Below are 14,255 nucleotides of genomic sequence, written 5' to 3'. Positions count from 1 at the left end.
AAAAAAAGGTTAGGTTAGGTTAGGTTAGGTTAGGTTAGGTTAGTTAGGTTAGTTAGTTAGGTTGGGGATCCCCCACAGTGCTGACTTCCACGTAGTGATCCCGGGCAACGCCGTGTCTGACCACCGTAACGGAGTGGCAGACCGGCGGCTAACGAGCGCTGTGCTTTCGTACACTTTCCTTCATTGCGGTTGAGTACGAACAAGAGTTTTCTTCGATGCCATCGAAGCCTTTGCGGGACGCCTCCGGGCGCTTCCAATCAAAACGCCCTTCTCAGGGCGAACCCAACGGCCCTTCTCAGGGCCAACCCAACGGCCCTTTTCAGGGCCAACCTGACGACATTTCTGCGTCGGAAACTAGCCGCGCACCATCTGCGGCTAGTTTGTTTTGTCGGGCGGACGACTCGTCGGACTGCGAGTCCGTGACCGAGGCGGTCGCCAGTACCAGTCGGTACCTAAAGCGGGCCTACCTGAGGCAAGAATCCGACGATTCTTCGGAATCTGTAACTTGGTAGGAATAAAAAGGTGAAGGCGAAATCAAGTTCCCACGATGTGGGACTTGATGAGGCTCAACGCCAACTGAGGGCGTCTCTGGCGCAAGCAAAGCGGGTGGAGGTTCAAAAGGACCTAGAAGAAAAGGTCGCCGCCAAGGAGCGCGCAACCGGTGCTGCACGGTCCAGGGCCGGCTACGGGGCCTCCAACGTCCTGTACGCAGACCACTCAGTGGCCGAGCTAGCGCAAATGGCGCTGGAGGACAAGGAGGAGATTTTGGAGGTGGCCTCCAAGTCCTCCAACCTCAAGGGAACCTTTCAAAAGGCCCTTAAATGCCGTGCAGCCAGCTTGCACGGCATTATTGCGGAGCTGGTGCAGCGCACGGCCACGGATGAATCGCGGCAGCTGCAGGCGCGGGTGGATCGCCTGCAGGCTGAGGTAAGCCAGCTGCATAAAAAGCTGGCTGAAGCCACGGCTCCTGCCCCCAAAACCTCAGCAGCAACAGGCTCCTCCTCCGACCTTGAGGACATCATCCGCAAGGTCACTCAGGAGGAGAGAGCCTTCACCAGAGCCTGCCTTGCAGGTATAGAGGATCGGCTGTTGCCGGAAAAGCGCATCCGTCCTCCACTCGCGGCGGACAGAGCGCCAGTCGCGATGCCGGCACCGGCAACGGTCCCATCCACCAGCGGGCAACCCCAGGCCCCAAAGCCCTCTAAGGGCAAAGGGAAGGGAAAAAAGTCCCAGGTGTCAGCTCCACTTGCGCCCAGCACATGTGCAGATGCACAAGTCGAGCTTGGAACCGTCCAAGCAGCTCCTCTGAGCCAGCCGGACGACGCGGGGGAACCTTCCGCCACCCCTCCCACCGAGACGTGGACGGAGGTAGTAAAAAGAGGGAAAAAGAAGAAGACGGTCCCGAAAATCACCCCGGCTGCTCCTGCAGCCAACAGGGCTCCTGCCGCTCCCTTAAACAAGGGTGTGAAACTAGCGGCTCCCAGGTCGGCGGCGGTGACGGTGACCATCACTCCAGAGGCCGCTGAAAGGGGGGAAACATACGAGTCGGTGCTGACGCGGGCTCGTGGGTTTGCTGACCCCATCCAATTGGGCATCGGCCCCATCAAGTGTCGCCGTACCCAAACCGGCGCTCGATTATTCGAGTTCCCCGGGGCCGCGGGTTCGCAAAACGCGGATCTCTTCGCGGCTAAGCTGCGAGAGGGCATCGCGGACGTGGCAAAGGTCGCCAGACCAGTCAAGTCCGCGACACTGGAGGTTGTGGATCTCGATGATTCAGTTTCCGTGAATGAAGTGGTTGCGGCCATTGCAGCAGCAGGAGGCTGCTCCGTCGAGGCGGTGCATGGTCGGACCATCTGGACTGGCCGCCGCGGCCTGGGCATGACCCGTGTGGACTGCCCAGTCACCGCAGCCAAGGCCGTCCTGAACAGAACCAAAGGACGGCTGCTGATCGGGTTCAGCTCAGCTGTGGTCCGAGCACTTGAGGAGCAACCTCTGCGCTGCTTCAAGTGCTTCGGCACTGGCCACACCCGATACATGTGTCCGTCCAGCGCGGAGAGGGCAGACACCTGCTACCGTTGCGGCAAGTCGGGGCACTTGGCGGCGTCCTGTGACGCCACCACGCCGCACTGTGCTGTGTGCGCGGCCAGTGGTCGCCCAGCGAACCATTTCATGGCTGGGAGGAAGTGTACTCCTCCCACCAAGAAGGGCAAAATGCAGGCGCCAAAGCGTCCTGCCGCTGCCAATGCTACCGCCACCGCTACCCCGGTCACGGTCGCTGACGCGGGAGATGAGATGATTGAATAATGGGGCGCAATCATCTCATCCTACAGGCCAACACCAACCACTGCAGAGCGGCCCAGGACCTGCTGGTGCAGACCATGGCAGATTGGTTGGTGGACGTAGCGGTAGTTGCCGAGCCCTACCGGATTCCCGACCGTTGGCTGGGCGACAGGGATGGCCTAGTCGCGATTGCGGCACGGTCTTCCACAGACTCCCCTCCCCTCTCGCTTCTAGAGAGAGGATCGGGATACGTGGCCGCCGTGTGGGGGGACCTGGCCCTTGTGGGGGTCTACTTCTCCCCAAACCGCCCTCTCCAGGCCTTCGAGGATTTCCTCGAGGGACTTGCGGCCGTAGTCGGCAGGATGGCGCCGCGACAGGTTTCCGTTCTGGGGGACTTGAACGCCAAGTCAGAGACGTGGGGCAACTCTGCCACCGACGCTCGTGGGCGGGCGCTTGAGGCGTGGGCAGCCTCCTCTGGTCTCTCCCTCTTGAACAGGGGGAGTGTTCAAACATGCGTGCGGCGGCAGGGTGGGTCCATAGTGGACGTTACCTTTGCCTCCCCAGTGCTGGCCGCACGTGTGGAGAACTGGCGGGTGGACATGGTGGAGACTCTGTCGGACCACAGATATATTCGATTCGAAATCTCCACCCAGAGCCGACGGGGGAACTCCACATCGTCGGGCCGATCCCCGTTTCCGCGTTGGGCTCTCACTCGCTTGGACCGGGAGGCTGCAAAGGAGGCCGCGTTCCTGCAGGACTGGCTTTCGCCCCCTGCCGTCCTTGACCTGGACGTTGACGCCGCGGCGTCACAACTCAGAGGGTCTCTGACCGAAGTGTGTAACTCCAGCATGCCTCGGACTCGTCGTCCGCCTCCAAACCGTGCCGTGTATTGGTGGTCGGAGGAGCTGGCGCAGCTGCGGGCAGCGTGCATGGCCGCAAAGCGCCAGTTCACGCGGAGTCGTCGCCGGCGGCACCGAGACGAAGCAAACGAGGACCGTCTGTACGAAGCGTACAAGGCGGCAAAGGCGGCCCTCAAGTCAGCTATCGGCGCCGCCAAAGACGCAGCGAGAGCCGAGCTGCTGGAGACACTAGACGGCGATCCATTCGGGAGACCATACAGGGCGGCGCGTAACAAACTGCGCCCCTCAGGTCCCCCGGTGACCGAGACCCTTGAGCCTTCATTGCTGGATGAGGTGGTGCTGTCCCTGTTCCCGCGCCGGAACGCCGATTTCACCCCTCCAGCAATGAACCCCCTCGGGATATGGAGGCGGAGGTACAGGTCCCTCCTGTCGCGGAAGGCGAGTTCACACGGCGTTAGTCCGCCTCCGGGGAAAGAAAACTGCCCCCGGCCCAGACGGTATCCCCGCTAGGGTAGTGGCCATTGCCGCCTCCCAAATGGAGGAGCGGTTTCGGGACCTCTTCAGCGCGTGTCTCGCAACGGGGAGGTTCCCGAAACCCTGGAAGGAAGGGCAACTGTGCCTGCTGCGCAAAGACGGACGCCCGGCGGACTCCCCTCGGCATACCGGCCCATCGTTCTGCTCGATGAGGTCGGAAAAATGTTCGAGGGGATCATAGCTGCCCGCCTCAACCGCCATCTTGCCAACGTTGGACCGGATCTCTCCGACGCTCAGTTCGGTTTTCGAGCCCAGCGGTCGACAATAGATGCCCTGACCCGTCTCAAGGGCCAGGTCAAGGAGGCCGTGGAAGAAGGGGATGGACTGTTGGCTGTGTCGTTTGATATAGCCAACGCGTTCAACTCCATCCCCCATTCAACCATCATTGAGGCGCTCCGATTCCACGGGGTGCCTCAATACCTTCGGAGCCTACTGGCCGATTACTTGGCAGACAGGGCTGTCGTCCTTGTCGACAGAGACGGAGAGGTTCGGCGCTACGTCGTGGAGTCCGGCGTTCCGCAGGGGTCAGTGTTAGGACCCCTCCTATGGAACGTTGGTTTCGACTGGCTCCTGCGGGGAACGCTCCTCCGCGGGACGAGTGTCATATGTTACGCGGATGACACTCTCCTCACTGCCCGCGGGGGCTTCACGACGGCGGCCAACCTGGCATCAGCGGGCGGCTCCCTGGTTGCCAACAGGATCCACCGCCTGGGGCTGACGGTGGCGCTGCACAAAACCGAGGCCGTGTTCTTCCACGGCCCGAGGCAGCGCCCCCCTCCCGACGCCCACATCTATGTGGACGGCACCAGGGTCGCCGTAGAGGGCCAGATAAAATATCTGGGCCTCATTCTAGATAGCAGGTGGCGTTTCGGCCCGCACTTTGCCGAGCTGTCCAAGCGCCTTCTAAGAACAGCGAATGCCCTCTCGTGGCTTATGCCAAATCTGGGGGGCCCAGCGCGCGATGCCGGCGTTTGTACGCCGGCATTCTCAGGAGCATGGCCCTTTATGGGGCTCCGATTTGGGCGGACTCCCTACACAGAAGGGAGAATGCCACCGCCCTTCGTGTGCCCCAAAGGGCTATCGCTCAGCGGGTGGCGCGGGCCTACCGCACAGTGGGCTTCGCGGCGGCATGCGCACTGGCGGGCACACCTCCGTGGGAGCTGGAGGCGTGGGTGCTCGCCAGAGTCTATGATTGGACGGCAGAGCGGAGGGCGCGCGGAGAGCACCCGGCTCATGAGGTGAGGGAGGCCGTGCGGCAGGAGGCCAAGGAGGCCATCGTCGTCCACTGGGCGGACGACCTTGCCGCTGCTGCCTTTGGCAGACGAACGCTGGACGCCATCGGGCCAGTCCTCCAGGCTTGGCTCGAGCGGCCGTTTGGTTTCCTCTCCTTCCGCCTGGTGCAGGTGATGACAGGCCATGGCTGTTTTGGCTCATACCTGCACCGCATCGGGCGGGAGGAGAGCCCGTCGTGCCACCACTGCGGTGCGATAGCGGACACGGTGCGGCACACTGTGGAAGAGTGTCCATCGTGGTCCGAGCCGCGCCAAGATCTGGTTGCGGCGGTCGGAGCAGACCTCTCGCTCCCTTCCATTGTTCGCGCTATGCTGGGGAGTGAGGAGGCATGGGCGGCGGTCGCCTCTTTCTGCGAGTGCGTAATATCGCAGAAAGAGGCGGCGGAACGTGAGCGAGAGGAGGACGCCCTCGCTCCAGCGCTCCGACGAAGAAGAGTCGGCAGGAGAAGACGATAATACAACCGTCTTCTCCCTCCCGGGGGTGAGTAGCGGGTGCTAGGCGCGGGGGCGCCTACACCTGCATTGCACTACTCACCTCTCGCGGGACGGGAGCGGTTGGCACACGACCGTTCCCGATGCCCCTTTCCCATGCTAGGGAGGGGCTTGTAATGGCCTGCCACCACAGGTGGGCTCCGCCGAGGGGGTTCTGGTAGTAAAGGTTCAGCCGGTCTCCCAGACCCCCTAACTGGCGATGCGGGTGTGCTCCTGGGTTTTTTAGTGGGTATGCCGGCTTCTACCGGAGAGTCCCACATATCCCTCCCGTCCCCCGACGGGAGGACGATACATAAAGTATTTTTCCCAGGGTCAAAAAAAAAAAAAAAAAAAAAAAAGGTTAGGTTAGGTTAGGTTAGGTTAGGTTAGGTTAGGTTAGGTTAGGTTGGGGATCCCCCCACAGTGCTGACTTCCACGTAGTGATCCCGGGCAACGCCGTGTCTGACCACCGTAACGGAGTGGCAGACCGGCGGCTAACGAGCGCTGTGCTTTCGTACACTTTCCTTCATTGCGGTTGAGTACGAACAAGACTTTTCTTCGATGCCATCGAAGCCTTCGCGGGACGCCTCCGGGCGCTTCCAATCAAAACGCCCTTCTCAGGGCGAACCCAACGGCCCTTCTCAGGGCCAACCCAACGGCCCTTTTCAGGGCCAACCTGACGACATCTCTGCGTCGGAAACTAGCCGCGCACCATCTGCGGCTAGTTTGTTTTGTCGGGCGGACGACTCGTCGGACTGCGAGTCCGTGACCGAGCCGGTCGCCAGTACCAGTCGGTACCTAAAGCGGGCCTACCTGAGGCAAGAATCTGACGATTCTTCGGAATCAGTTCTTGGTAGGAATAAAAAGGTGAAGGCGAAATCAAGTTCCCACGATGTGGGACTTGATGAGGCTCAACGCCAACTGAGGGCGTCTCTGGCGCAAGCAAAGCGGGTGGAGGTTCAAAAGGACCTAGAAGAAAAGGTCGCCGCCAAGGAGCGCGCAACCGGTGCCGCACGGTCCAGGGCCGGCTACGGGGCCTCCAACGTCCTGTACGCAGACCACTCAGTGGCCGAGCTAGCGCAAATGGCGCTGGAGGACAAGGAGGAGATTTTGGAGGTGGCCTCCAAGTCCTCCAACCTCAAGGGAACCTTTCAAAAGGCCCTTAAATGCCGTGCAGCCAGCTTGCACGGCATTATTGCGGAACTGGTGCAGCGCACGGCCACGGACGAGTCGCGGCAGCTGCAGGCGCGGGTGGATCGCCTGCAGGCTGAGGTAAGCCAGCTGCATAAAAAGCTGGCTGAAGCCACGGCTCCTGCCCCCAAAACCTCAGCAGCAACAGGCTCCTCCTCCGACCTTGAGGACATCATCCGCAAGGTCACTCAGGAGGAGAGAGCCTTCACCAGAGCCTGCCTTGCAGGTATAGAGGATCGGCTGTTGCCGGAAAAGCGCATCCGTCCTCCACTCGCGGCGGACAGAGCGCCAGTTGCGATGCCGGCACCGGCAACGGTCCCATCCACCAGCGGGCAACCCCAGGCCCCAAAGCCCTCTAAGGGCAAAGGGAAGGGAAAAAAGTCCCAGGCGGCAGCTCCACTTGCGCCCAGCACATGTGCAGATGCACAAGTCGAGCTTGGAACCGTCCAAGCAGCTCCTCCTCTTAGCCAGCAGGACGACGCGGGGGAACCTTCCGCCACCCCTCCCACCGAGACGTGGACGGAGGTAGTGAAAAGAGGGAAAAAGAAGAAGACGGTCCCGAAAATCACCCCGGCTGCTCCTGCAGCAAATAGGGCTCCTGCCGCTCCCTTAAACAAGGGTGTGAAACTAGCGGCTCCCAGGTCGGCGGCGGTGACGGTGACCATCACTCCAGAGGCCGCCGAAAGGGGTGAAACATACGAGTCGGTGCTGACGCGGGCTCGTGGGTTCGCTGACCCCATCCAATTGGGCATCGGCCCCATCAAGTGTCGCCGTACCCAAACCGGCGCTCGATTATTCGAGTTCCCCGGGGCCGCGGGTTCGCAAAACGCGGATCTCTTCGCGGCTAAGCTGCGAGAGGGCATCGCGGACGTGGCAAAGGTCGCCAGACCAGTCAAGTCCGCGACACTGGAGGTTGTGGATCTCGATGATTCAGTTTCCGTGAACGAAGTGGTTGCGGCCATTGCAGCAGCAGGAGGCTGCTCCGTCGAGGCGGTGCATGGTCGGCCCATCTGGACTGGCCGCCGCGGCCTGGGCATGACCCGTGTGGACTGCCCAGTCACCGCAGCCAAGGCCGTCCTGAACAGAACCAAAGGACGGCTGCTGATCGGGTTCAGCTCAGCTGTGGTCCGAGCACTTGAGGAGCAACCTCTGCGCTGCTTCAAGTGCTTCGGCACTGGCCACACCCGATACATGTGTCCGTCCAGCGCGGAGAGGGCAGACACCTGCTACCGTTGCGGCAAGTCGGGGCACTTGGCGGCGTCCTGTGACGCCACCACGCCGCACTGTGCTGTGTGCGCTGCCAGTGGTCGCCCAGCGAACCATTTCATGGCTGGGAGGAAGTGTACTCCTCCCACCAAGAAGGGCAAAATGCAGGCGCCAAAGCGTCCTGCCGCTGCCAATGCTACCGCCACCGCTACCCCGGTCACGGTCGCTGACGCGGGAGATGAGATGATTGAATAATGGGGCGCAATCATCTCATCCTACAGGCCAACACCAACCACTGCAGAGCGGCCCAGGACCTGCTGGTGCAGACCATGGCAGATTGGTTGGTGGACGTAGCGGTAGTTGCCGAGCCCTACCGGATTCCCGACCGTTGGCTGGGCGACAGGGATGGCCTAGTCGCGATTGCGGCACGGTCTTCCACAGACTCCCCTCCCCTCTCGCTTCTAGAGAGAGGATCGGGATACGTGGCCGCCGTGTGGGGGGACCTGGCCCTTGTGGGGGTCTACTTCTCCCCAAACCGCCCTCTCCAGGCCTTCGAGGATTTCCTCGAGGGACTTGCGGCCGTAGTCGGCAGGATGGCGCCTCGACAGGTTTCCGTTCTGGGGGACTTGAACGCCAAGTCAGAGACGTGGGGCAACTCTGCCACCGACGCTCGTGGGCGGGCGCTTGAGGCGTGGGCAGCCTCCTCTGGTCTCTCCCTCTTGAACAGGGGGAGTGTTCAAACATGCGTGCGGCGGCAGGGTGGGTCCATAGTGGACGTTACCTTTGCCTCCCCAGTGCTGGCCGCACGTGTGGAGAACTGGCGGGTGGACATGGTGGAGACTCTGTCGGACCACAGATATATTCGATTCGAAATCTCCACCCAGAGCCGACGGGGGAACTCCACATCGTCGGGCCGATCCCCGTTTCCGCGTTGGGCTCTCACTCGCTTGGACCGGGAGGCTGCAAAAGAGGCCGCGTTCCTGCAGGACTGGCTTTCGCCCCCTGCCGTCCTTGACCTGGACGTTGACGCCGCGGCGTCACAACTCAGAGGGTCTCTGACCGAAGTGTGTAACTCCAGCATGCCTCGGACTCGTCGTCCGCCTCCAAACCGTGCCGTGTATTGGTGGTCGGAGGAGCTGGCGCAGCTGCGGGCAGCGTGCATGGCCGCAAAGCGCCAGTTCACGCGGAGTCGTCGCCGGCGGCACCGAGACGAAGCAAACGAGGACCGTCTGTACGAAGCGTACAAGGCGGCAAAGGCGGCCCTCAAGTCAGCTATCGGCGCCGCCAAAGACGCAGCGAGAGCCGAGCTGCTGGAGACACTAGACGGCGATCCATTCGGGAGACCATACAGGGCGGCGCGTAACAAACTGCGCCCCTCAGGTCCCCCGGTGACCGAGACCCTTGAGCCTTCATTGCTGGATGAGGTGGTGCTGTCCCTGTTCCCGCGCCGGAACGCCGATTTCACCCCTCCAGCAATGAATCCCCCTCGGGATATGGAGGCGGAGGTACAGGTCCCTCCTGTCGCGGAAGGCGAGTTTCACACGGCGTTAGTCCGCCTCCGGGGAAAGAAAACTGCCCCCGGCCCAGACGGTATCCCCGCTAGGGTAGTGGCCATTGCCGCCTCCCAAATGGAGGAGCGGTTTCGGGACCTCTTCAGCGCGTGTCTCGCAACGGGGAGGTTCCCGAAACCCTGGAAGGAAGGGCAACTGTGCCTGCTGCGCAAAGACGGACGCCCGGCGGACTCCCCTCGGCATACCGGCCCATCGTTCTGCTCGATGAGGTCGGAAAAATGTTCGAGGGGATCATCGCTGCCCGCCTCAACCGCCATCTTGCCAACGTTGGACCGGATCTCTCCGACGCTCAGTTCGGTTTTCGAGCCCAGCGGTCGACAATAGATGCCCTGACCCGTCTCAAGGGCCAGGTCAAGGAGGCCGTGGAAGAAGGGGATGGACTGTTGGCTGTGTCGTTTGATATAGCCAACGCGTTCAACTCCATCCCCCATTCAACCATCATTGAGGCGCTCCGATTCCACGGGGTGCCTCAATACCTTCGGAGCCTACTGGCCGATTACTTGGCAGACAGGGCTGTCGTCCTTGTCGACAGAGACGGAGAGGTTCGGCGCTACGTCGTGGAGTCCGGCGTTCCGCAGGGGTCAGTGTTAGGACCCCTCCTATGGAACGTTGGTTTCGACTGGCTCCTGCGGGGAACGCTCCTCCGCGGGACGAGTGTCATATGTTACGCGGATGACACTCTCCTCACTGCCCGCGGGGGCTTCACGACGGCGGCCAACCTGGCATCAGCGGGCGGCTCCCTGGTTGCCAACAGGATCCACCGCCTGGGGCTGACGGTGGCGCTGCACAAAACCGAGGCCGTGTTCTTCCACGGCCCGAGGCAGCGCCCCCCTCCCGACGCCCACATCTATGTGGACGGCACCAGGGTCGCCGTAGAGGGCCAGATAAAATATCTGGGCCTCATTCTAGATAGCAGGTGGCGTTTCGGCCCGCACTTCGCCGAGCTGTCCAAGCGCCTTCTAAGAACAGCGAATGCCCTCTCGTGGCTTATGCCAAATCTGGGGGGCCCAGCGCGCGATGCCGGCGTTTGTACGCCGGCATTCTCAGGAGCATGGCCCTTTATGGGGCTCCGATTTGGGCGGACTCCCTACACAGAAGGGAGAATGCCACCGCCCTTCGTGTGCCCCAAAGGGCTATCGCTCAGCGGGTGGCGCGGGCCTACCGCACAGTGGGCTTCGCGGCGGCATGCGCACTGGCGGGCACACCTCCGTGGGAGCTGGAGGCGTGGGTGCTCGCCAGAGTCTATGATTGGACGGCAGAGCGGAGGGCGCGCGGAGAGCACCCGGCTCATGAGGTGAGGGAGGCCGTGCGGCAGGAGGCCAAGGAGGCCATCGTCGTCCATTGGGCGGACGACCTTGCCGCTGCTGCCTTTGGCAGACGAACGCTGGACGCCATCGGGCCAGTCCTCCAGGCTTGGCTCGAGCGGCCGTTTGGTTTCCTCTCCTTCCGCCTGGTGCAGGTGATGACAGGCCATGGCTGTTTTGGCTCATACCTGCACCGCATCGGGCGGGAGGAGAGCCCGTCGTGCCACCACTGTGGCGCAACAGCGGACACGGTGCGGCATACTCTGGAGGAGTGCCCATCGTGGTCCGAGCCGCGGCAGAATTTGGTTGCGGCGGTCGGAGCAGACCTCTCGCTCCCTTCCATTGTTCGCGCTATGCTGGGGAGTGAGGAGGCATGGGCGGCGGTCGCCTCTTTCTGCGAGTGCGTAATATCGCAGAAGGAGGTGGCGGAGCGTGAGCGAGAGGAAGACGCTCTCGCTCCAGCGCTCCGACGAAGAAGAGTCGGCAGGAGAAGACGATAATACAACCGTCTTCTCCCTCCCGGGGTGAGTAGCGGGTGCTAGGCGCGGGGGCGCCTACACCTGCATTGCACTACTCACCTCTCGCGGGACGGGAGCGGTTGGCACACGACCGTTCCCGATGCCCCTTTCCCATGCTAGGGAGGGGCTTGTAATGGCCTGCCACCACAGGTGGGCTCCGCCGAGGGGGTTCTGGTAGTAAAGGTTCAGCCGGTCTCCCAGACCCCCTAACTGGCGATGCGGGTGTGCTCCTGGGTTTTTTAGTGGGTATGCCGGCTTCTACCGGAGAGTCCCACATATCCCTCCCGTCCCCCGACGGGAGGACGATACATAAAGTATTTTTCCCAGGGTCAAAAAAAAAAAAAAAAAAAAAAAAAAAAAAAAAGGTTAGGTTAGGTTAGGTTAGGTTAGGTTAGGTTAGGTTAGGTTAGGTTGGGGAGGGGATCCCCCCACAGTGCTGACTTCCACGTAGTGATCCCCGGGCAACGCCGTGTCTGACCACCGTAACGGAGTGGCAGACCGGCGGCTAACGAGCGCTGTGCTTTCGTACACTTTCCTTCATTGCGGTTGAGTACGAACAAGACTTTTCTTCGATGCCATCGAAGCCTTTGCGGGACGCCTCCGGGCGCTTCCAATCAAAACGCCCTTCTCAGGGCGAACCCAACGGCCCTTCTCAGGGCCAACCCAACGGCCCTTTTCAGGGCCAACCTGACGACATTTCTGCGTCGGAAACTAGCCGCGCACCATCTGCGGCTAGTTTGTTTTGTCGGGCGGACGACTCGTCGGACTGCGAGTCCGTGACCGAGGCGGTCGCCAGTACCAGTCGGTACCTAAAGCGGGCCTACCTGAGGCAAGAATCTGACGATTCTTCGGAATCAGTTCTTGGTAGGAATAAAAAGGTGAAGGCGAAATCAAGTTCCCACGATGTGGGACTTGATGAGGCTCAACGCCAACTGAGGGCGTCTCTGGCGCAAGCAAAGCGGGTGGAGGTTCAAAAGGACCTAGAAGAAAAGGTCGCCGCCAAGGAGCGCGCAACCGGTGCTGCACGGTCCAGGGCCGGCTACGGGGCCTCCAACGTCCTGTACGCAGACCACTCAGTGGCCGAGCTAGCGCAAATGGCGCTGGAGGACAAGGAGGAGATTTTGGAGGTGGCCTCCAAGTCCTCCAACCTCAAGGGAACCTTTCAAAAGGCCCTTAAATGCCGTGCAGCCAGCTTGCACGGCATTATTGCGGAACTGGTGCAGCGCACGGCCACGGACGAGTCGCGGCAGCTGCAGGCGCGGGTGGATCGCCTGCAGGCTGAGGTAAGCCAGCTGCATAAAAAGCTGGCTGAAGCCACGGCTCCTGCCCCCAAAACCTCAGCAGCAACAGGCTCCTCCTCCGACCTTGAGGACATCATCCGCAAGGTCACTCAGGAGGAGAGAGCCTTCACCAGAGCCTGCTTTGCAGGTATAGAGGATCGGCTGTTGCCGGAAAAGCGCATCCGTCCTCCACTCGCGGCGGACAGAGCGCCAGTTGCGATGCCGGCACCGGCAACGGTCCCATCCACCAGCGGGCAACCCCAGGCCCCAAAGCCCTCTAAGGGCAAAGGGAAGGGAAAAAGTCCCAGGCGGCAGCTCCACTTGCGCCCAGCACATGTGCAGATGCACAAGTCGAGCTTGGAACCGTCCAAGCAGCTCCTCCTCTTAGCCAGCAGGACGACGCGGGGGAACCTTCCGCCACCCCTCCCACCGAGACGTGGACGGAGGTAGTGAAAAGAGGGAAAAAGAAGAAGACGGTCCCGAAAATCACCCCGGCTGCTCCTGCAGCCAATAGGGCTCCTGCCGCTCCCTTAAACAAGGGTGTGAAACTAGCGGCTCCCAGGTCGGCGGCGGTGACGGTGACCATCACTCCAGAGGCCGCCGAAAGGGGTGAAACATACGAGTCGGTGCTGACGCGGGCTCGTGGGTTCGCTGACCCCATCCAATTGGGCATCGGCCCCATCAAGTGTCGCCGTACCCAAACCGGCGCTCGATTATTCGAGTTCCCCGGGGCCGCGGGTTCGCAAAACGCGGATCTCTTCGCGGCTAAGCTGCGAGAGGGCATCGCGGACGTGGCAAAGGTCGCCAGACCAGTCAAGTCCGCGACACTGGAGGTTGTGGATCTCGATGATTCAGTTTCCATGAACGAAGTGGTTGCGGCCATTGCAGCAGCAGGAGGCTGCTCCGTCGAGGCGGTGCATGGTCGGACCATCTGGACTGGCCGCCGCGGCCTGGGCATGACCCGTGTGGACTGCCCAGTCACCGCAGCCAAGGCCGTCCTGAACAGAACCAAAGGACGGCTGCTGATCGGGTTCAGCTCAGCTGTGGTCCGAGCACTCGAGGAGCAACCTCTGCGCTGCTTCAAGTGCTTCGGCACTGGCCACACCCGATACATGTGTCCGTCCAGCGCGGAGAGGGCAGACACCTGCTACCGTTGCGGCAAGTCGGGGCACTTGGCGGCGTCCTGTGACGCCACCACGCCGCACTGTGCTGTGTGCGCGGCCAGTGGTCGCCCAGCGAACCATTTCATGGCTGGGAGGAAGTGTACTCCTCCCACCAAGAAGGGCAAAATGCAGGCGCCAAAGCGTCCTGCCGCTGCCAATGCTACCGCCACCGCTACCCCGGTCACGGTCGCTGACGCGGGAGATGAGATGATTGAATAATGGGGCGCAATCATCTCATCCTACAGGCCAACACCAACCACTGCAGAGCGGCCCAGGACCTGCTGGTGCAGACCATGGCAGATTGGTTGGTGGACGTAGCGGTAGTTGCCGAGCCCTACCGGATTCCCGACCGTTGGCTGGGCGACAGGGATGGCCTAGTCGCGATTGCGGCACGGTCTTCCACAGACTCCCCTCCCCTCTCGCTTCTAGAGAGAGGATCGGGATACGTGGCCGCCGTGTGGGGGGACCTGGCCCTTGTGGGGGTCTACTTCTCCCCAAATCGCCCTCTCCAGGCCTTCGAGGATTTCCTCGAGGGACTTGCGGCCGTAGTCGGCAGGATGGCGCCTCGACAGGTTTCCGTTCTGG

General features: G+C 61.8%; 1 protein-coding gene across 1 annotated transcript; it reads left to right on the top strand.

Annotated features, from left to right (window-relative positions):
• Window positions 1-512: 512 nt before the first annotated feature.
• LOC126911270 (uncharacterized) lies at window positions 513-13,889 on the top strand (the record flags this gene model as incomplete). Its single annotated transcript, XM_050697364.1, has 2 exons — window positions 513-1,233; window positions 12,816-13,889. Coding segments are annotated over 2 exons (1,795 nt in total), but the record flags the coding sequence as incomplete, so codon positions are not given.
• Between the last annotated feature and the right edge of the window lie 366 nt (window positions 13,890-14,255).

This window comes from Spodoptera frugiperda, chromosome 12, assembly GCF_023101765.2.
Source record: "Spodoptera frugiperda isolate SF20-4 chromosome 12, AGI-APGP_CSIRO_Sfru_2.0, whole genome shotgun sequence".
In the NCBI taxonomy this organism is placed as follows: domain Eukaryota; kingdom Metazoa; phylum Arthropoda; class Insecta; order Lepidoptera; family Noctuidae; genus Spodoptera; species Spodoptera frugiperda.
The sequence above is the reverse complement of the archived record's forward strand: the minus strand, read 5'-3'. Positions and strand labels throughout refer to the sequence as shown.